The sequence below is a fragment of the Tursiops truncatus genome, chromosome 4 (genome assembly GCF_011762595.2).
Source record: "Tursiops truncatus isolate mTurTru1 chromosome 4, mTurTru1.mat.Y, whole genome shotgun sequence".
NCBI classification, from domain to species: domain Eukaryota; kingdom Metazoa; phylum Chordata; class Mammalia; order Artiodactyla; family Delphinidae; genus Tursiops; species Tursiops truncatus.
Window position 1 is genome coordinate 143,968,727 of NC_047037.1, and position 21,546 is coordinate 143,990,272.

The 21,546-nt window shown below is 47.7% G+C and overlaps 1 protein-coding gene across 40 annotated transcripts in view; it reads left to right on the top strand.

Moving 5' to 3' along the window:
• The window catches only part of DIP2A (disco interacting protein 2 homolog A), a 90,388-nt gene that overhangs the window by 22,872 nt on the left and 45,970 nt on the right, over positions 1–21,546 (top strand). For 32 of the 40 annotated variants that reach the window (XR_012331688.1, XR_012331691.1, XR_012331683.1 and 29 more), the window contains 5 exons: positions 743–862; positions 1,929–2,156; positions 6,368–6,505; positions 13,507–13,626; positions 14,750–14,947. Coding sequence is in view for 21 of the 40 variants with exons in the window: in XM_073804625.1 (XP_073660726.1) it covers positions 743–862; positions 1,929–2,156; positions 6,368–6,505; positions 13,507–13,626; positions 14,750–14,947 (804 nt within the window). In the remaining 19 variants the exon portion in view is untranslated. The remainder of the gene's footprint in view (positions 1–742; positions 863–1,928; positions 2,157–6,367; positions 6,506–13,506; positions 13,627–14,749; positions 14,948–21,546) is intronic. The other 8 variants (XM_033856294.2, XM_033856297.2, XM_033856308.2 and 5 more) reach the window with 6 other exon arrangements.

Consider the following 21,546-nt stretch of genomic DNA (forward strand, 5'->3'; position numbering starts at 1 on the left):
CATGTCTCAGGGTGCTTGCAGTGAGGATGGTACTTTAAGACCACAGTCTGGGTGGTAGGGATGCTCATTGCTATCGGGCTTGTCATCATTCCTAGACATTGTTAGGGACAGAGGTTAAGACATACTATCTAAAGATACAATGCCACATGTGTTCATGCTGATAATTTTCACTCAGATTCAGGACTGCAGGGTTTTCCCTCACTTTTGGTCTCTGTTTGTGTCTCTTGTTTCCCTCACGAGTGTCTTGGTCTCCAGGGAGGGGCGATGGAGCGAGACCGTCAGGCCCCTCTTTGTTTGCTCTCTCACACTCGACCACAAGCGTGGCAGTGTGGCGGGGCCCCCGTGACCACCGGCAGCAAGACTGCAGGAGAGCCTGCGTTCCCTGTGCGTTCTGCCGTCCTGGGGCTTGTCTGGGGTAGCGGCTTGACGGCCTGACCACAGGGCTTTAGCGCCACTTGCAGTGGTTTGTGCCACAGTCAGAGCACATTAGGTTCATGTTTCATATTATTTTCAGTTTGGAGGATTTCTTCTTTTTGATTTAAATCTGAAAATACTTCCAAAGTCAAATCTACAAGCCGAGGAATATTTATGGAAATCTAGGACCAATGTGTGGGACCCACGTGTAGGCTGAGCTTGTGTTCCTTTTACACTCAGTGAAAACAAATAAAGACGTGAACCATGGTTTTGTTACCTCATAAGGAATCTTGTAACACGTGTTTTTGTTGCTGTTCTTTCCGTGCAGATGTTCATACCGAGGCCGTGCAGGCAGCTTTGGCCAAATACAAAGAGAGGAAGATGCCCATGCCTTCCAAGAGGCGCTCCGTCCTCACGCACACGGCCGTGGAGGCCTACACACCTCCAGGTACTGGGCAGGGTCACGGTGGCCTGGGAGGGGTTTCCCGTTGGGGCGGCACAGCCTCCGACTGTAGTGAAGAGTGTGTGTGTGTGGGGGGGGGGGTGCAGGCTTGCTTTCTACAGGACATCTGTGTATATTTTAATTTTTTCACTAAGATGCAGTTTGTGTCTTTTAGTAAAGAGAGGAACCTGGAGTACGTACTTCATGGAATGACAGAGTTCCCTGAATTCAGAATTCTAAAATTATTCTCATCTCACTAGCTATTACTTGTTATGTTGTTACCAGGCCTTAAATGGGAAAGAATAAGGCTATTTGGAGGGTTATTTATTTTGTTATTGTGCTTTTGTTGTCGTGACCATTAGAAATGAAAACTTTTACGTGGAGTCTCTCTTCAGGATAGTTAGTATGTCTTAAGTTTCTTTGAAAACCCTGTCCAGGTGCTTGAGAGCACGAGGCTGCTGCCTGTCTGGTTATTTGAGTCACGAAACTGGTGACGTGCATGTTTGGTTTGAAGACATGGTAAAAAACCAAACACACCAGGTCTGCAAGATAAGCAGAGCGTTTTGGTGACGCTTCCTCACTTACAAAAAAAGTCTTAGAAATGGCCGTCAAATTCTTGTTTCTACTGAGTATAACCATAGATACTACCCAGTTTTTAAAGAACTTACTGATAACTGTGAAACCCGTGATAAAATGCAGTCCTGCTGACTGGATGAAACCAGAGCTCACCTCACTTTCCTTGCCCGAGGCGGTGGTCTCAGGCAGGGGCTCTTTTCAGAGCTCAGTCACGTCTGCTGAAGGGAGGCAGGTGCCCTGGGGGTGGGCTCCCGGGACCCCACAGCACGCACTGAGGCCGTCAGGCTTGCGGCTGGCTGTGCCTCCGGGCGTGGCGCCCCGAGACCGAGCCTCCAGGGGAGCCCGGCCGCGGGGCTCACGGCCGGTCAGACGCAGGCCCTCGTGGACCCGCGGGCGCAGCTGTGCAGGGGCCCAGGGCACGGGCCGGCTGGGGCCAGTGGGGACTCCGCCCCGGAGGACGCCCCCCTCATGCCTGTCCTCGTTATTCTGACCACAGACACGTCGTCCGCCTCAGAAGACGAGGACTCTTTACAGCGGCCCGGGCGACTGGCCTCCGCGCCGCTCCAGAGCCACGCCGGCGTCGCGCCCTGGCTCGACCAGGCCGTTCAGGGCTCGCCCGCCTCCTCCGCCGCATCCTGCACCTCATCTCACCCGGGAGGGCGGCCTGCCGCCGTGCCCAGTGCCGCCGCCGTGCCCGCAGGCCCCGCGGCCCTCGCCCGCGTAGGTCGGTACAGCCGCAGGGGCCCCTCCAGGCAGGGGAGCCCCCGCGCCCAGCCAGACCCACCTTCTCCTTTTCCTACGGAAAATGTCCTTTCGGTAACAAAAGTGGTTCCTGATGCTTCTGTGGTTTGGCAGCCCCAGCCAGACCCTGTGGCGTGTGGGCCTCCCCCGGGGTCCCTGATGAGTGCCTGGTGTTTCCGCTCTGGAGGCGGCGGCCCGCACAGGTGGACAGTCCCTGACGATCGGGGGCCTGCCACCTGCACGTGGTCCCCGCCCTTGCTCCTTCCTTGTGTGTGCAGCTGGAGCCCTCGGTTGTCCCTGCACTGGGCATCCCAAGGCGGAGCTGGGGCTGCAGCCGCCGTCCGGCCTTTCTTGCTCCACGTACCAGGGTTAGACAGCCCTCAACCTGAAAAGAGATGTCAGTCAGAGCTCAGTCATACGGGTGCCCAGACCTTTTCCAAGTCACCCAGCCCTTTAAACTACATTAACCTTAGGGGCTTCCCTGGTGACGCAGTGGTTAAGAATCCTCCTGCCAGTGCAGGGGACATGGGTTTGAGCCCTGGTCCGGGAAGATCTCACGTGCCATGGAGCAACTAAGCCGGTGTGCCACAACTACTGTGCCTGCGCTCTAGAGCCCGCAAGCCACAACTACTGAGCCTGCGCTCTAGAACCCACAAGCCACAACTGAGCCCTCATGCCACAGCTACTGAAGCCCACGTGCCACAACTACTGAGTACACGTGCCACAACTACTGAAGCCTGTGCGCCTAGAGCCCGTGCTCCGCAACAGGAGAAGCCACCGCAATGAGAAGCCCGCACGCTGCAGTGAAAGTAGCCCCTGCTCAACGCAATTAGAGAAAGCCCGCGCACAGCAATGAAGACCCAACACAGCCAAAAATAAATAAATAACATTAATCTTAGAAAGGAAAACATTGCAAGCCTTTCACCATTTAAAGTCATTTTTTTAAAAGCAAAACTAGTAACGTAGCTGGCATGCAAAGCCCATATACATTCTTGCACGAGTACCTTAAAAAAGTGTACTTCTCAGGTGGTGCATCAGTATTGCTGGGGTCATCTGAACACCCTCTTCCTTCCAGGTGTGGAGGGAAGAGCTAAGTTGCGTGATGGCAGCCTGCCTGAGACCACACAGCTGGCTGTGCTGGAGCCAGGGCTGGCCCACAGTTTTCTGATTCCTGTTCATTTTCTTTGCTGTTAGCTGCTGTTCTGCTAAAACCAAAATGGTGCATCAGAGGTGTGCCCATGACTGGCCAGTGTTTTGGGTGGGGTCCCAGTGGGTTAACACCCCCCAGGCAGGCCCAGGTCTCAGGTGCTGAACTGCTTTTATGTAAGATCTTGGTCATTTGGCTAGACTGGGCATTGTAAGTGACTGACGTCTTCCATCTCTGGCCTCTGTGGGCCCATCAGGGACGCTCTTTGTTTGTCATTGGCTGTGTCACTGCAGACGTCTGCACATTTCTGTGGAGCTCGTGCTGTGAGTCTTGGGTGAGAACTCATGACGCCTCGACCTGCTTCTGGCAGGTGGAGGAGGCTCCAAGACCGCTGGGGTCGGGCTGTCAGGACTGTCCTGGGGAGTTTGCGTTACGAGAAAAGGCTCCTTTGGAAACAGCCTGCCAGGATTGTTTTGGTAGCTTTCCTGGGGGTCCTAAAATGGCTGGTGTTTATAGCCCACCTGCCCTCACGGGGGTTTACAGTGGAGAGCTTGAAAACAGCTTGAGATGGATATATTTTCCTGTTTGTCACGGCGATTTCACATTTTGGAAATACACAGGTACCTCCAGTGTGAGGAAAGCAGTAGTGTTTGAATGTTCTCTTCGCTTAGTTCAGCTTCCCGAAGCTCTCTTCTGCGTTCGACGGTGAGGGGAATAGGTTAGAGTTTGCTTGTATCAGCCATTGCCGAGCTGTCGTAAACACAGCTTCCTGGTGGGTTAGAAATAGAAGCATATTTAGCGTGAGAAACTGACCACAGTTCAGAATGTTTAAGCAGACAGCCCTCGACTCCTCAGGGTTGTGGGGTGTTTTGAACATAAGGTGTGTTTGAGTGGGCGTCTCCATCCCCGGAAGGTCCTGGCTGTAAAGACGTACAGGCGGGTTTGTCACCTCTGTGGGTGGAGGACTCCTGGTGTGCAGCTGTGGCTGAGGCCACTCTTCTCGCGTCCTGCTCGCCTGGCCTTACGTACACATTGTGTGATTCGTTCCGGTAGATTCTAAACATCTTAACTCGGGCTCTACTTGATACCTTACTGTTGTTTGTAACCTTCATATGCTACCTGTTTGACCTGAATTTCTAAATCTGAAAAATACTCCATTTCCCTCTCCTTGTTATAAAAACCACCCTTTGTTTTAGTTTCTGACACTAGAGAATTCTTCAATTTGGGCTAAGGAAAGAAGTGTAGAAAGAAGATGACTGTAAAAAATTGGAGGCAGAAAATGTTAGGTAAAGGTAATTAAAAATATATATCATTTTCAATTTTGGGTTAGGAAAATCATATACATAAAACATTTGGACACAAAGTAAATACCTATATTTAAAAGCAGTACGTTTAATTACAGTAGTTCAGTTTTGTTTTGTTGTAAATTTATTTATTTATTTTTGGCTGCATTGGGTCTTCGTTGCTGTGCACAGGCTTTCTCTACTTGCGGTGATTGGGGGCTACTCTTCGTTGCGGTGCGCGGGCTTCTCATTGCGGTGGCTTCTCTTGTTGCAGAGCACGGGCTCTAGGCGCGCGGGCTTCAGTCGTTGTGGCTCGCAGGCTCAGTAGTTGTGGCTCGTGGGCTCTAGAGCACAGGCTCAGTAGTTGTGGCGCGCGGGCTTAGTTGTTCCGCGGCACGTGGGATCTTCCCGGACCAGGGCTCCAACCTGTGTCCCCTGCATTGGCAGGTGGATTCTTAACAACTGCACCACCAGTAAGTCCTAGTAGTTCATTTTTATTTTGAGTGTAGTTTGCTTATTTTTATGCAGCTGTTTAAGAAACTACTTTGTAGTTGAGATTACCATTTGTACCTTTTTTCATTAATAACTGTTAAAATCACTTTTTTTTTTTTTTTGCTAGATTTGGAAGGGCAGGGAAATTCCTTTTTAAACTGAAAGAACTTTGTGATAGGCGTACTTTAAAATGCTAATTTCATTAATATCAAGCTTTTTCAAGGGTTGTGAAAACTCTTGTCAAAAAGTTACGTTTTTCCAGGTGGCGTTTTCTGCTATGTTAATAGTGAGTTTGTGTTTTTCTGCCACATAATTTCATCTTTCTACATATTTTTAAAAATTCTTAGATTGCATACTGCCTAGGTTATGAAATGATAGATAAATGATTGGCATTAAAAAATTTTAAGTATCAAGGTGCCATCTATGATGATGGGAGCATTCATTTGAAGACTAAAGAGACTACAGATCAGTATCGATTCTCAAGAGTGGACAAGCGTCACGCTAGGTCCAGACTCGGTACTTTCCTGGTGGAAGGCTTGGTTGTAGCAGAGATGCTACAGCAGCTCTCAGCCAACCAGTATCCGAACAGATAAAAATGCCATACAGTGAAAACGAAACCCAGAGTCGACATTCAGACAGTGGGAGGAGTGCCTTTAAACATGTTTTGTCCCTGACATAGTTGGTCTTTAAATGTGGCATTAATACACTCTGCCTTAAGAACCTGACTGCAGCCTCTTAGTGAGGCTTTTGAACTGGCAGGAGGGATAGTTTTTAATCTGTGTAGGTTTATTCTGTGAAGACTGCAAAGGTTCGTGTCTGCATGACAGCCAACTTGCCTTTTGGGGGCGTGGGGATAGTTTATAGAAGCCTGGCAATTTTTCTCATAATACAATGAAAAATGTTCCAACAACAATTGATTTAAAATGTGTTTCTGCTTCATTGAGGGAGATTTCTAAGTAAAACCTCATTAGGCCGTCGGGAAAGGCGAGTTCCTTGCACCGTCTCTGTGCCGTAGTTGGTGGTTCTGGTCTAGTTCCCTCTGAGAACTGGATGGCCACCTGCACGCAGTGCTGTCGGGCCATGTCTGGAGTTCAGAGTTCACAGGATCTGATGTGCCTCGGTCAACCGGAAAAGCAAAATGAGGCAGAATGCCCCATGCCTTGCTTAGAGCTCAGCTAGTGAAGCTTCAGCCGAATGGGGTTTAAACAACAACTTAAGGTTAGTGCTCTTCTGAATTAACAGCACCTTTATTCTGGGTTTGTTTTTCAAAAGCAGATCTGCACTCTGCCCCTCCCGATGTCACTACGGGCCTCGCACAGCATCAGCCCACCTACTGTGAGCGTCCACAGCTGGCTTCTATGAGAGGAGCCCCTCGGGGGGGCAGCAGGAGCGTCCTAGAGACAGCAGGTGGTGAGCATCCTCTCTTCCTTCTTTTGAGACAGCAGAGCACAGGTATTGGACCTCACCTTGGTGTCTTCAGTTTAGCAAACCTGAGCCAGCCATCAGGTATCATCCTGGTGCACTTAAACTGCCCGTGTGTATATCTTGCGGAGAAATAATCAGGAATAGCTTCGGAATTGGTCAGATGGGGAAAGAGGGGAGTAGGGAGGAGAAAGCCTTCACATTTAAATCAGACGCCCAGAGTTTGGATCTACGGTACTGTGGGAAAATGAGAAGCTGGGGAAGTTTCCTTTCATGGACCCAGTAGGATGAGGGCAGCCCTGCCTGGGACAGCAGCCCCGCCTGGGACAGCAGCCCCTGCAGTCTCCCTCCTCAGCAGCCTGTGATCAGTGCAGCCATGGCTGGGCTGTCCCACATGCAGGCCCCGAGATGTCAGCATGAGTCTCGTCTCCTCATTTGTACTATTTCCTTTTGAAACAGTTTCCAGTATCTTTTATCAGAATCACATGGAATTTTCCTTCCAATGTGCCAAATTTGAGTTAAAGAAAAATCCAGAGTATCTCAGGAGTGTTTTATACTCCTGAGCAGTTGGTCAGATTTTGTTGAGGTCTTTCAACTCCTTGTTCAGGTGCAAGAGGAGAAACTAAGTCAACATGAAGCAGGCTTTACATTTGTTAGATAGATTTTAAAATTTTAATTTGTTACTCTTTAAATTTTCTTTTTTTAAATATTTATTTATTTTTTGGCTGCGTTGGGACTTAGTTGTGGCACGTGGGATCTTTCGTTGCAGCGCGCGGTGCGCGGGCTTCTCTGTAGTTGCAGCTTACAGGCTTAGTTGCCCTGTGGCCTGTGGGATCTTAGTTCCCCGACCAGGGATCAAACCAGCATCCCCTGCATTGCAAGACGGATTCTTAACCACCGCACCACCAGGGAAGTCCCTATTTAAAATATTTTAAGAACTTGGTTGAGGTATAAATGACATATTTTCTACTGCACATATTAACGTGTATAATTTTATCAGCTTTAAGAGACATGTACACCGTGAAACCCCCACTGCAGCCAGCACACCCAGCGCTCCTGGAGGCTTCCTTCCTTGTATGCCTTTGTAACAGCTCCTTGCTGCCCTTTTTGGCATCCCTCAGACAACCGCTGATTTACTTCCTGACACTATAGATTAGTTTGCACTTTCTAGGATTTTATATAAATAGAATCGCCCAGCATTTACTCTTTATTGTCTGACCTCTGCCACTCTGCAAAATGATTTCGAAATTCATCCATGTTCTTGCATGTATCAACAGTTCATTCCCTTTCTTGATCTATTTCATCCTACAGATGCACCCTAGTTTATCTTTTCACCTACTGATGGATATTTGGGGTGTTTCCAGTTTTTGTCTATTAGAGGTAAAGCTGCTGTGACTATTCCTTTACAAGTCTTTGTGTGGGTATATCCATTCATTTATTTGGGGTCAATACCTAGAAGAAAACCTGGATCATATAGTAGGTTTATGTTTTAGCTTTTTAAGAAATTGCCAGACTGATTTCCCAAGTGGTTGTACCATTTTACATCCCCACTGTTAGTGATAAGAGTCCCAGTTCTGGGCTTCCCTGGTGGCGCAATGGTTGAGAGTCCGCCTGCCGATGCAGGGGACACGGGTTCGTGCCCCGGTCCGGGAAGATCCCACATGCCGCGGAGCGGCTGGGCCCGTGAGCCATGGCCGCTGAGTCTGCGCGTCCGGAGCCTGTGCTCCGCAACGGGGGAGGCCACAAAAGTGAGAGGCCCGCGTACTGCAAAAAAAAAAAAAAAAAAGAGTCCCAGTTCCTCCACATCATTGCCGAGAATTGGTATTGTCGGTTTTTAAATTTTAACCATCCTAATAGGTGTGTAGAGGTATCTCATTATAGTTTTAATTTGCATCTCCCTAATGACTGATGATGTTTAGCATCTTTTCATGTGCTTATTTGCCATCTATATATCTTTTTAGAAGAGTCCGTTCCAATCTTTTGCTTACTTTTTAAAATGTGTTGTTTGTTTTCTTACTAAGTTTTGAGAGTTCTTTATATAATCTAGATACAAGTTCTTTATCAGGTTTACAAATTGTACTTTCTCCCAGTCTATGGCTTGTGTTTTCATTCTCTTAATAGTGCCTTTCAGAGAGCAGAAGTTTTTAGTTTTGATGAAGTCCAGTTTACCATTTTTTTCTTTCATGGATCCTATTTTTGTGTTATATCTGAGATATATTTTCCTAACCCGAGGTCATAAAGGTTTTCTCCTATAGTTTTATGTTTTATGTTTAGGTGTATGATTCATTTTGAGTTAAGTTTAATATCAGTGCAAGGTATGAGCCTAAGTTCACTTTGCTGTATATGGGTGTCCGGTTGTTCTAGGATCATGTAATACAAAGACCCTTCTTTCCCTATCCAGTTTCTTTGGCATCTTTAGTGAAGATCGGTGGACTGCATGTGAGAGAAGCCTGTTTCTGGGCTCTGTACGCTGTTCCACTGCTTTGTCTGTCCTTGTACCGGTACCACACTGTCATGATCATATATGTATATGTGTGTGTGTGTGGGGGGGGGTTATATAATAGATCTTGAAATTGTGTACTGTAGTTTGTCTTCAACTCTTCTTTTCATTTAAAAAATTGCCTTAGCTATTCCAGTTCCTTTGTATCTTAATATATAGTTTAAAATCAGTTTGTTAACTTCTACCAGAATTCCTGCTGGGTTTTGACTGGTACTTCACTGACTCTCTAGATCAATTTGGAGAGAATTGGCATCTTAACAATACCATATGTTTCAATTGATAAATATGGTATATCTCTCCATTTACTTAGCTCTTTAAAAAAAAATTTCAGCACTGTTTTGTAGCTTTCAGTGTACAGGTATTGCACATGTTTTGTTAAAATTATCTCAGAATAGGGACTTCCCTGGTGGCGCAGCGGTTAAGACTCTGCGCTCCCAACGCGGGGAGCCTGGGTTCGATCCATGCCACAACTAAAGGAGCCTGTGAACCGCAGCAAAGGAGCCTTCCTGCCGCAGCTAAGGAGCCCACCTGCCACAACCAAGACCGGGTGCAACCAAATAAATAAATAAATATTTTAAAATGTGTACATTAAAAAAAATTATCTCAAAATACGTTATATTTTTTGATGCTATTATTGTACAAATGGTATTTAAATTTTTTTCCAGTTGTTTATTGCTCATCTAGAGAAACATAGTCGGTTCTTGTATATTGACCTTACATTAATTCTAGTAGTCTTTTTGGTAGATTCTGTAAGATTTCCATGTGTATGATCATATTGTCTATGAATACCATTTTACTTTTCTTTCCAAATTGTTTGCCTATAGGAACATTCAGTTTCCTGGCTTTATTGCAGTTTCTAGGACTTGTAGTAACGTCAGTTAGAAATGTCAAGAGTGGACACAACTTGCCTCGTTTCCCATTTTAGGGGAAAGATCCGCTTTTCACTTTTTAATTGTGGTGTTAGCCATGGGTTTTTCATAGATGCTCTTCATCAGGTTGGGGACGTTCCTTTTTTTCCCCTAGTTTTCTGAAAATTTTTATCATGATTTTTGTTAAATGATTTTTAAAATGTGTTACACTCATCACATGGTTTTTCTTTCATAGTTTGTTAATATAGTACATTTCATTGACTGATTTTTGAAGATTAAGCCAAAGGTATGTTCTCAAGATAAACCCCACTTGGTTATGGTGTATTACCCCTCTTACATATTGTGGATTTGATTTACTAGTATTTTGTTAAGGATTTGTGTCTATGTTTGAGATAAATACTGGTCTGGGATTTTTGTCTGGTTTTGGTATCAAGATAATACTCATCTCAAATGAATTGAGTAGTGTTCCTTCCTCTTTTGTTCTCACGTCAGTTTTGTGTCTTTGGAGGAGTTTGTCCATCTTGCCTCCGCTCCGCAGGTTCCCTCATTATGGGTTGGTGTGGGACCTGCGATGCTGTCCTGCCCGGTCCTGACACCAGCCCGGTCCTGACACTCTTCATCTTAATCGTTCTAGCTAGAGCGTTCACTGGATTTTGTTTATCTTTCAAAGAACCAGTTTTAGTGTAATTGTTTTTCTCTATTGTTTATCTTTTTTTTCTATTGCATTTATTTCTACTCATATATATTACTTCTTTCCTTCTCCTTACTTTGGCTTTCCTTTGCTCTTCTTCTTCCAGTTTCTTTATTTTAAATCCAGAATGTGTTTATCGGGAGGTTTTTCTGTTTGTCTTGATTCAGTTGCTGCCATGCCTGCCCCCCTCCCACATCGTCTGCTGCTTTCATGATAGCAGAGATGGTGCCACGGCCCCAAATATTTACTCTCTAGCCCTTTAAGAAAAAGTTTGCCAGCTCCTAGTACAGGAAAATAAGCAGAAAATACAGACAATTCACAAAAAGAAATGTAAAAATAGTTCTTACACATGATGTTCATTCAGCCTTTTTTGCAATTAGAGAAATACACATTGTTGGTGGGAATGCAAAGCAGCTCAGCCTCTCTGGAAGAGCAGTTGGTAAGATCTGTGTCTGTGCTTCCATTTGGACCCAGCAGTGCCAGTGTAGGAGTCTACCCTGAATGCACACCTCTAAAAATAAGGAAACACGTGCACATGAGGTCGTTCATCGCAGCACTGTCTATACCTCCAAAATATTGGGAAGTACCTGTTATCCAAGCCTCTCAAACTGGTTGAATAAACCTGGTACATTCACACTGTGGCGGACCGCGCAGCTGCCAGGAGTAGCGAGAAGACCTTTATGACCTGGAATGAGGTGCTTTTCCGGGAGACATTAAGTGAAAAGGCGAAGAGTAAAGAAACGTTTATAGTACACCGCCTTTTGTGTGAGAAATAGGAAAATAAAGCAAGCATAAATCTACTATCTCTATAGAAGGAAATGCAGGAAGCATAAGCCAGAAAGCAGGGGGCTGGTTCAACCCGCAGGTGCATGGGGTGGGGTGGGCAGAAGGACTTCAGGAGGGAGTGACATTTCTTTGAGTTTATCTTTTTATATAGTTGTGATTTTTAGAAGTACGTTCTACACATTCAAAACATAAACTTAATGGATGGAAGGAAGGGAAAAACCCTAAAACTGAAAGGAATTGTAAGTAAACAAACCTGATTGTATTCCCAAGAACTACGTAGCCACCCTTAAGAGGGTGAGGGGAGAGAGCTGACAGAGGTCAGTGATGGACACAGCACCCTCGGTCCGGGACGAGGCTGTGTAGGAAGCACAGAAAACCAATTCTGAACTCTTGTTCCTGGCTTTGTTTCTGTAGTGGTTTGGGTACAGCAGTTGGAACTGATTCTGTATCTGTGATAGCACTGAGCAAAGGTGTTGGTGTTGGGAGCCAGGGTTCTCGCTGCAGAAGGAAGGCGCCCAGACATGGAGCACAGCACTGGGGGCCCTGGCGTGGACTCGGGGCTCTAGGATAGAGACCTGTATCTGTTACGCGGCCCGTGTGCACATGTGTATTGTATGTGTAGGGGGTGTGCATATCCATGGGTACATACGTGTGCATGTGCACAGCATTCGTTCTCAGCTCCGTGTGCTAGAAGAAGAAAGACACGGAGCGGCAGCAGTGAGCACACCGAGGCGCCAGGTCTTGGCCTTCAGCGCCTGTCCCTCTCAGGAGAACCAGGAAGGGAGGAAGGAAGTCAGGCGTCAGCCATAAATGTCAGTGGACTGCTCAAGCTGGAAAGTAATTCAGCAACCGTTGCAGTAAACCTTGCCTGTGGCAGAACGACCAGCGGCTGTTAAATGGAGGGGGAGCTGGGTGAAGATCGGGATACTCGTGAGGTCCTGAAGTGTCTCCTCTCACACTCTTATTGGTGGCACAAGCCAAAAGTAGTACCGATAGTGGAGCCCTGCACGGCACATGGCCCGGGTGACAGAAACCTGCGTCTCCCGGAGGGTAGGTGGGTGTCCCGTGGGTCTGGACGTGATGCTCAGGTACTGCTTCAACCAGGAATGCAGCATCTGACTTGAATCCTGAAAAAACCTCAAGCAAATGCAGGATGAGGTATGTGCTACTTAATGATGGAAAGAACTGGACTCTTTCAAAGTGCTGGTGTTGTAAAGGACAAGGGAGACTGCTGACCAGGCCAGTGAGTGCAGCTCTCGATCGCTGGCCCAGCCCTGGAGGAGGGAGGTGCCAGCTGCCTCGCGGTGCACGGGGGTGGCTGGGGCTCCAGGCCTTGCCCTCGCCTCCTCTGCCAGAGCGCCTGCTTGTGTTCCCACGTGCCTTTTCCTCGGAGCGCTTGTCACCGAGGCTGGTGCCCTGTTCCACCAGCACATGTACATATTTCTGCTGGGTTTTGTGCAGCAGACGGTGACCTGTTTGAGGGCAGACTCTTATCTGTCTTGGCTGACTTTACACCTCCCGGAACGGCGTTCCTTAATAATTATGGAGGACACCAGAGAGCTTTTAGCTTATGCGGGTTATATCTCTGTATATTTACCATATTAGAAATTAAAACTAAAGATTTTTAAAAATATTTACTAACTCATTTAAAAATAACAATAATAAGCTCATTATCTCTTAACATAAGTCGCACATATTTATGAAAACAGTTCTAATACAACGAGATGCCGTGAGAAGGGTAGGCTTGTCTGCTGCGGTTGCTGGTCTCTCATAGCTGGCGAGAGAGCAGCGTCTGGGTGGGTTCCGTCTGCTGGGCGTCCCGCACTGTGTGGCCTCTGGAAACCTCCACTGTGCGCGTGTGAGAGGGGAGAGGGAAAGAGCAAATGGCGTCTATAATGTGACCCCTGAAAGGGTCTCGGGCACCCCCAGGGGTCCCTGGGCCACTCTGAAAACCGCTAGCTTAGAACAAGTTCTGGTTCCTGGAAGGCATTCAGTAAACATTTGTCAAATGAACTAATAAATTCCAAAATGGCCATTTGAGGGGGCCAGCGCTTGGTTGGATTTACAAGTTCTGACGCACTCACGCGGGTGGTCTCTGGACCTGGGTTCCGCATCCAGCCTCAGTGCTCTCTTCCCGTGGCAGGTGTCCCCGTGAGCAGCAGAGTGTCCTCCAAGATCCAGCAGCTTCTTAACACCCTGAAGAAACCAAAGCGCCCTCCACTGAAGGAGTTCTTCGTGGATGATTTGGAGGAGGTGTTGGAAGGTGAGTGTCCCAACTCCGGCATACTAGTTTGTGCAGGCAGGGCGGCCGTTACATTTGAGGACACAGGCAAACGTTCTTCATATGTGGGTCAGACCCAGACTCTGTGGTCATCGTGTGTGGTGGGGACCTCAGCATCACACATGACCTCGGGCTCTGTGTCAACAGCTTGTAGTTAAGAGACAGCATCTCTCTGTGCCTCTGGTCCAGTGGTTAGTACTTTGTTAGAATACGTCTAAGATTTCATTTTACTTCCATGATTTAAGTTTTTATTTAAACTTTAAATCTGAAATACTTGTCTTCCCGTGGTTTTATTTATTTATTTATTTTCCGCTTGGTTTTAAATGATTATATCTTTAGCAAAGTTTGGGCTCTTTTTCAGGATTTTAGCCTCTCATTTATGAATGATATATATATTTAGAGAAAAAGAATAGACTTATTTTTTTTAATTACCAAGAAACAGAAAGGAGTATAAATCTGTAGAAAAGTAAGAGAAGTGAAGCCCCGTACGAGATAGCAGCGCGTGGCGCGTGGCTGGGGCCTCGGGACACCAGGCCCCCCCCTGCCCCCGGCCTCGCACCTCTGCTGTGAGGTAGTCCCACAGACAAGCTCTGGTGTCTCCTCCTACTTGGGGATTAGACATGGCTGTTAGGGCACGTCTGTGTAATCAGATCACGCCTTTCAAATTCAGAGTTCAATGCTATGAATGCTTTTTAGGAAGTCTTCCGTACATTTGGGCAAATCTTGATGACATATCCACTTTAAACGTAAGAGATTTTACTTTATTCTTTTCATTCAACGTGGTTTGAGCACCTAAACTGAAGTGGTTATTCTACTCTCATCCTTTATAAGTGGGGACACCTGCTTCTCAGGTGCCTTCTGGGTGAAAGCCTGGGGGTCATTGTAATCCTGGGGTTACAGTAGCCAGGATTCATCTTGATCCACGACTAGCTCTCTTTCCATCCTTGCTCAGTTGGTCTGTGACTGTTACAATGATGGGGAAATCTAATAGCCTTCTTATAATTGGTATTTTTAAGGAAGCAAAGTATAAAATGTGAATGCCTAACGGTAGAGTACGTGCCTGCTTCTGTGAAATGCTGCTTTTCACACTCGGTTTTGCTTGTAGTGCAGCAACCAGATCCAGGTCAGCCGAAGCCTGAGGGCGGCCAGACGGCGGTGCTGAAGGGGGAGCTGCTGGCCGTGGGCAGCACCTGGCCGCCGTCGCTGCTGGCCACCTTGCAGCAGTGGGGCACCACGCAGCCCAAAGCCCCGTGCCTGACCGCCCTGGATACCACGGGGAAGGCCGTCTACACCCTCACCTATGGCAAGTGTCAACAGAAAGCAGCTGGGCGCTGGCTAGCTGTGAAATATTACATGTCGTACAACACAGACGTGCAGCTTGAGGACCATGAGAGAACAGATTCCTGACAAGCTGACACAGCTGGCAGGGAAACAGAACCTCGCCGCCCCCCGGGGGCCCCTCCCGGGCCACTGCCCTTCCCCCACGGGGGGACCACTTCCTGCCTGGTGGTTTCGAGAGTTCACATCTGTGTGTGCATTTCTGAACAGTGGAGTTTAGTTTTGTCCCGTTTTGAACTTTGGACAAGTGGCGTCAAGCAGTATGTGTTTTTCGTGTTTGGCGTCTTTTGGTTCCATTCTACGTGTTTATGTAACACGAATCGCATGCATTTGGCCGGACATGTTTTCACGGAGCACTCAGCCCCGAGGCACTTCTGGCCCCCAGGCCGGCGTCCCCCACAGCCGAGGCCAGCGCCCTGCTGACCGCTGGGTGTGAGCCAGTCCGAGGTGCTCTGGGCTGCGTCTTGCTCAGCGTTGTCTGAGGTTCATCCCTGTGCTGTGTGCTGCATGGTCAGTTCATGCTCGTTGATGGATGGTATCTCATTGTGAGAATGCAACGTCTGAGCTCAGCGGCAGGTAGGCGTCTGGGTTGTGTCCGCTCCGGGGCTGCTGCGTGTCAGGCTGTTGTGAACGTTCTCTGTGGGTCTGAGGTGGACGTGTAGGCGTTCGTGCTGCTGTAGGCGTAGGACTCGCACGTCAGCTTCAGGACGAGCTGGCGAGCTGTTTCCACCCCCCCAGCCCTGGGGGAGGAGTCCCAGCACTGGCTACTGTCTGTCCCCGTTCGCCTTCCTTGAGGGAGCATCGTGGTGTCCAGTGCCTGGTGCCGAGGGTGCTTCTAATGTGCTTGCTGGCAGCTTGAACACCTCCTTCTATGAAGTACCCAGATCTTTGGCTCATTTTTCTGTTCGCTTGCTAATGCTTTTTATGTTTCAGATACACACCTTTCGTCCAGTACATGTTTTGCAAATATCTTCTTCCATCCTTTGCACTGCCTTTTAACACTTTTAATTGTGGCTTTAGATGAATAAGAAGCCTTAACCTAGGCTTAGGTTAATGTAGTCTGATTTATCTGTTTTCTCCGTTGTTTGTGCTTTCTCTTCTGTGTAGGAAGTCTTTGCCAGACCTAGGGTCACAAAGGCATTCTCCTCCTCCGAGTCTTCTTCTGAAGACTCGTTCTACTTTTCACACTTGTTGTTATGATCCATCTACAGTTTAGTTTTGTGTATGGTGTGAACTTGGACTCATTTTCTCTCCTATGAATGGAATTGACCCACTATCATTTGTTGAGAAGCAGCCCTTCCCCCAGATATGGCTTTGTCATCCGTCAGGTGAAAACTGTACTTGTGGGTCTGTCCTCTTCACCATCCGCGCTTGCTGAGTTGCTGGAGCTTTACGAGTCTGTGTTGGATGTCAGTCCTCCAGCTCTGCGATTGCGCCTCAAGATTTCCTTGACTATTCTTTTTTTTTTTTTTTTTTTGCGGTACGCGGACCTCTCACTGTCGTGGCCTCTCCCGTTGCGGAGCACAGGCTCCGGATGCGCAGGTTCAGCAGCCATGGCTCACGGGCCCAGCCACTTCGCGGCATGTGGGATCTTCCCGGACCGGGGCACAAACCCGTGTCCCCTGCATCGGTAGGCGGACTCTCAACCACTGCGTCACCAGGGAAGCCCTCCTTGACTATTCTTGGCCCTTTACATTTCCAAGTAAACTTATTTATTTATTTTTGGCTGCGTTGGGTCTTCGTTGCTGCAGGCGGGCTTTCTCTAGTGGCGGTGAGCGGGGGCTACTCAGCTACTCTTTGTTGCAATGCGCAGGCTTCTCACTGCGGTGGCCTCTCTTGTTGCGGAGCACGGGCTCTAGGTGCGTGGGCTTCAGTAGTTGTGGCACACGGGCTCAGTAGTTGTGGCTCGCGGGCTCTAGAGCGCAGACTCAGTAATTTTGGCGCACAGGCTTTGTTGCTCCGTGGCATGTGGGGTCTTCCCGGACCAGGGCTCGAACCTGTGTTCCCTGCATTGGCAGGAGGATTCTGAACCACTGCACCAACCAGGGAAGCCCTCCAAGTAAACTTTACAATCAGCTTGTCCATTTCCAGAAAAAAATCCTTCTGGGGTATTGACTGGCAGTGCACTGAACCCATTGTCCAGCTTGAGGCGAATCGGTGTCGTTGCATTTATGGGATCTTCCAGCTCATGACCCTGGAATATCCCGCCTTTGAAAGCCTACTTTAGTTTCTCTCAGTGACGTTTTACGCTTTTGAGTCCAGGAGTCTTGAGCTTCTTTCGTTAGATTTATTCCTATTGTAATGGAATGATTAAATTTTTTTCTACTGAATTGTTGCTTGTAAATAGAAATGCAATTGATCTTTTAAATGGTGACTTTGTATCTAGTGATCTTGTTAAAGTGACATATTAATTCTTTTTGGTCTATTAATGAGTAGTTTTGGACATCCTGTGCACAAGTTGAGCCCCTGTGAGCAATGACGGTGTTGTCTTGGCCTTTCTAGTTCTCACACCTTCGGTTTCCGTTCTTGTCTCACTGCACAGGCTGGAACTGCCAGTGTAGTGTGAATCCTTCTCTGTCTTAGGTGGAAAGCAATTGGTCTTGAAGTACGCTGTTTACTGTAGCTTTTTTGCTTGTTTTATGGTAGAAATTCTTTGTCATAATGAAGTTCTGTTTCTAGTTTGCTGAAAGTTTCGCACCATGGCTTGGCTTTTTCTGCTTCATCGAGCTGACCATACAGTTTCTCTGCCCTCCTCCACTAATTTGATGAATTACATTGATTAATTTTCAAATGTAAAGCAGCCCGTGCATTCCTGGATTAAATCCCACTTGGCCAAGATATCTTTTCAATAAACGCCTGGATTCTAGTTGCCAGTATGCTGTTTGGGGTCTTCGCACCTGTGCTCGTTAGAGAGATGGCTCTGTAATTCTTTTGTTTTGTTTTGTTTTTGTTTTTGTTTTTGTTCTGCAGTACGCAGGCCTCTCACTGTTGTGGCCTCTCCCGTTGCGGAGCACAGGCTCCGGACGTGCAGGCTCAGCGGCCACGGCTCACGGGCCCAGCAGCTCCACAGCATGTGGGATCCTCCCAGACCGGGGCACGAGCCTGTGTCCCCTGCATCGGCAGGTGGACTCTCAACCACTGTGCCACCAGGGAAACCCTGTAATTCTTTAAGAAAGGAGCTCGCTGCACACTCATGAGTGTGCTTTGCTGACAGCCTCCACCTGAAATTCAGCTTCCGGGTGTGGTTTACACGAGGCATTGGGACCAGGCCTGTGTTCCATTCAGCAAAGACTTCCCTTGTGAGGGAGCCTGCAGGGACTGCGGCCGGACGGCGTCACCCGCATTCACTGTCCCGCACTTCCCGGGAGCCCTTCTTGTGCCTCGCTCTGCCTCAGTGCTTCCTGAAGACCCCAGCCTGTGGTCCTTCTCTCCTTGTCTTGCGTTTTAAGTCTGTATCCACTACACCCGTAAGACACCACTCACTATTCTTGCTTTTTAAGTCAGGAGTCGTGCTGTTTTTTCTTTCCTTTGCGGAATGTTCCTTCCTGCCACTCCGCGTTTCCCACTGTAACCTCTCCTGCTGGCTGTGGGACTGCCCGCATCTTCCTTTGTGAAGGCAGACAGGCATCTGTCAGCACTCTGAAGACTTTTGTGGGATCTTTTGAGGAGTGAGATGCCAGATTATTGCTCCTCTCTGGATGAGGATGTGTCTTTTTCCCTGTGATGGCTTTTTGGCTTTGGCTTGCATCTGTCTTACTGTGATGTACATATTTAGCTGTTATGTTCTTTGAAAGTTTCCTGCTTGGGGTCCACAGGGCTTCGTAGATCAATGGAATGGTATCTTTCATCAGTTTTTGGAAAATTATAGCCATAATTTCTTGATATAGTGCTTCTTCCCCATTTCTCTCTCCTATCCTCCTGGGAGTCTGATTACATTTATATTAATACCTTTTCTGAGTCCCACGTGCCTTTTTTATATTTTGCATTCTTTTTAAAAAATTGATAATTGATTAATTTTGGCTGTGTCGGGTCTTAGCTGCAGGATGCGGGATCTTTCATTGTGGTGCGTGGGCTCTTCGTTGCAGCCCACAGGCTTCTTTCTAGTTGTGGCACGTGGGCTCTCTAGTTGTGGCATTCAGGCTCAGTAGTTGTGGCGCACGGGCTTAGTTGCCCTGCGGCATGTGGGATCTTACTTCCCCAACCAGGGATTGAACCCGCGTCCCCTGCATTGCAAGACTGATTCTTAACCACTGGACCACCAGGGAAGTCCCATGGCATCCTTTTTATATATATACTTCAGTTTGGAGATTTTCTGTTTTCCTTTATTCACATTTTATAAAACTGGTGTGATCTGTGTGACCCTTTCCTCTTGTGGGGGGGTCCCCAACCACGGGTTTTGTCTTATGTGGCAACTTGGGGGCTCTGCCTGGCCTTTCAGAGGTTTCCACCTGCTGTGCATGGCCCCGAGATTCAGCAGACTCCTCTTGAAGCCCCAGTCTCCGCACCCCAGCAGCAGCACTCCGAGGGGCGCAAGGCCGTGAGATGTTCGTCTCCTGTGGGTGCCAGCCGCTAAGCCCCGCCCCCCCGCTTTTGTAAGAACAGCTGCCGAAGGTCAGCTCACCTCCCAAGGGTTTCCCCAGGGGTCTTAACTCCTCTAGTTGTCTTTGCTGCTTCCGACAGATGGTTTTGCATTTTATCCAGTCTTAAGTCATTTTGGGTGCGAGTGCTGGTCTGCCACCACTGCTCTTTCCTGTGTGGAAGCAGAGTCTCCGACCTTTATGCTTTTAAGATTCATCCGTATCATTGTGTATAGTTGTAGCTCATTCATTTCTGTTGAGGAATGAATATTGAATATTTCGGAATATATGTCTCCATTATACTGTTGATGGACTTTTGGGTCATTTCCAGTTTTAATTGTTACAGACAGTGCTACCGGGAACATTCCGGTATGTGCTACCTGGTGTGTAAGCGTGCATTTTTGTAGGGTATGTACTTAGGAGAGGAGGTGCTAGCTAGTTCTGGGATTATGACATCTTTACATTTATCAGATAATTCCAGACTTTTCCAGTTTGCACTTACCTGATCAGTGTATGAGTCCCACCTTCTCCCTGTCATTGGCAGGCTTATTAATTTTGGCTAATCTGGTGAGAATATGGTGACAGTCGATGTGGTGCTAATTTGCCTTTTCCTGATGACTAAGTAGGTTGAGATCTTTTCCTGTTTTTGATCATTTGGGTTTTCTCTTTTGTGAAGTGTTGTTGAATCTTTTGCACATTTTTATACAGGGTTATTTGTGGGCGTTTTGTGTGTTCTGGATGCCAGTCCTTGTTGGCGGCTTACTGTGTGCCCTGGCCGCTCACGGCCCTGCAGCAGGCTTCCCTCCTCCCCTCCTGGGCTCTAGCTCTGCTGTTCTCCCACCCGCGTAATTTAGACTTGCCGCCCACCCGGAGGGAGTTTAGTTTGTGTGTGTGGTGTGGGCCTGGCCTCCGGGTCAGTTCTTCAGGAAAGATGGCAGTTGTCCCGTTCTTGTCCCCTTGGTGCTACCTGTGTTGTCAGTGGAGTTGTCCACACGGGGGTGGGTCTGTTTGGGGTTTTTTGTTTTATCACGTTGATTTATATTCTACCCTTACGCCAATAGCACGCTCTTTTTTTTTTTTTTTTTTTTTTTTTTTTTTTGCGGTACGCGGGCCTCTCACTGTTGTGGCCTCTCCCGCCGCGGAGCACAGGCTCCGGATGCACAGGCTCAGCAGCCACGGCTCACGGGCCCAGCCACTCCGCGGCATGTGGGGTCTTCCCGGACCAGGGCACGAACCCGTGTCCCCTGCATCGGCAGGCGGACTCTCAACCACTGCGCCACCGGGGAAGCCCTTTTTTTTTTTTTAAAGATTTTTTTGTTGTGGACAGTTTTTAAAGTCTTTATTGAATTTGTTACAGTGTTGCTTCTGTTTTATGTTTCGGTTTTTTGGCCTTGAGGCATGTGGGATCTTAGCTCCCCAACCAGGGATCGAACCCACACCCCCTGCATTGGAAGGCGAAGTCTTAACCACTGGACCGCAGGAAGTCCCAGCCACGCTCTCTGAATTGCTGTCGCTTTATAATAGTCTTGACGTCCATTGAGAAAGTCTTCCTGTCTTGTCTCCTTCTTCCAGAATGTCTTGGCTTCTCTCGCCCTGGTATTTCAGTGTCAGTTTGTGTCAGGTGCCACAAACACACCTGTTGAGGGTTTGGTTATCGTTGCCTTGAGCAGTTTGAGGAGAATTAGCACGTTTGCATTACGGTGCCTTCTAGCAAATGGACATAATAGGTTCCTCCGTTCATTCAAATCTTTTTCAACCTCAGTACTGTTTTATAAGTTTCTGGGGGGAGACTTTGCATATTTTTGTAACACGTTTTCTTAGATATTTGGCATGTTTATTTAAATCTTATTATAAATAGTATCATTAAAACATTTGCTGTTTATTGATGGCACATAGATGCTAAATGCTATTTGCGTATTGCTGTTGTATCTGATAGCCTTGCTGATTTCAGTTATAGGATTCATGGTATGTGCAGTCACGTCTTCTG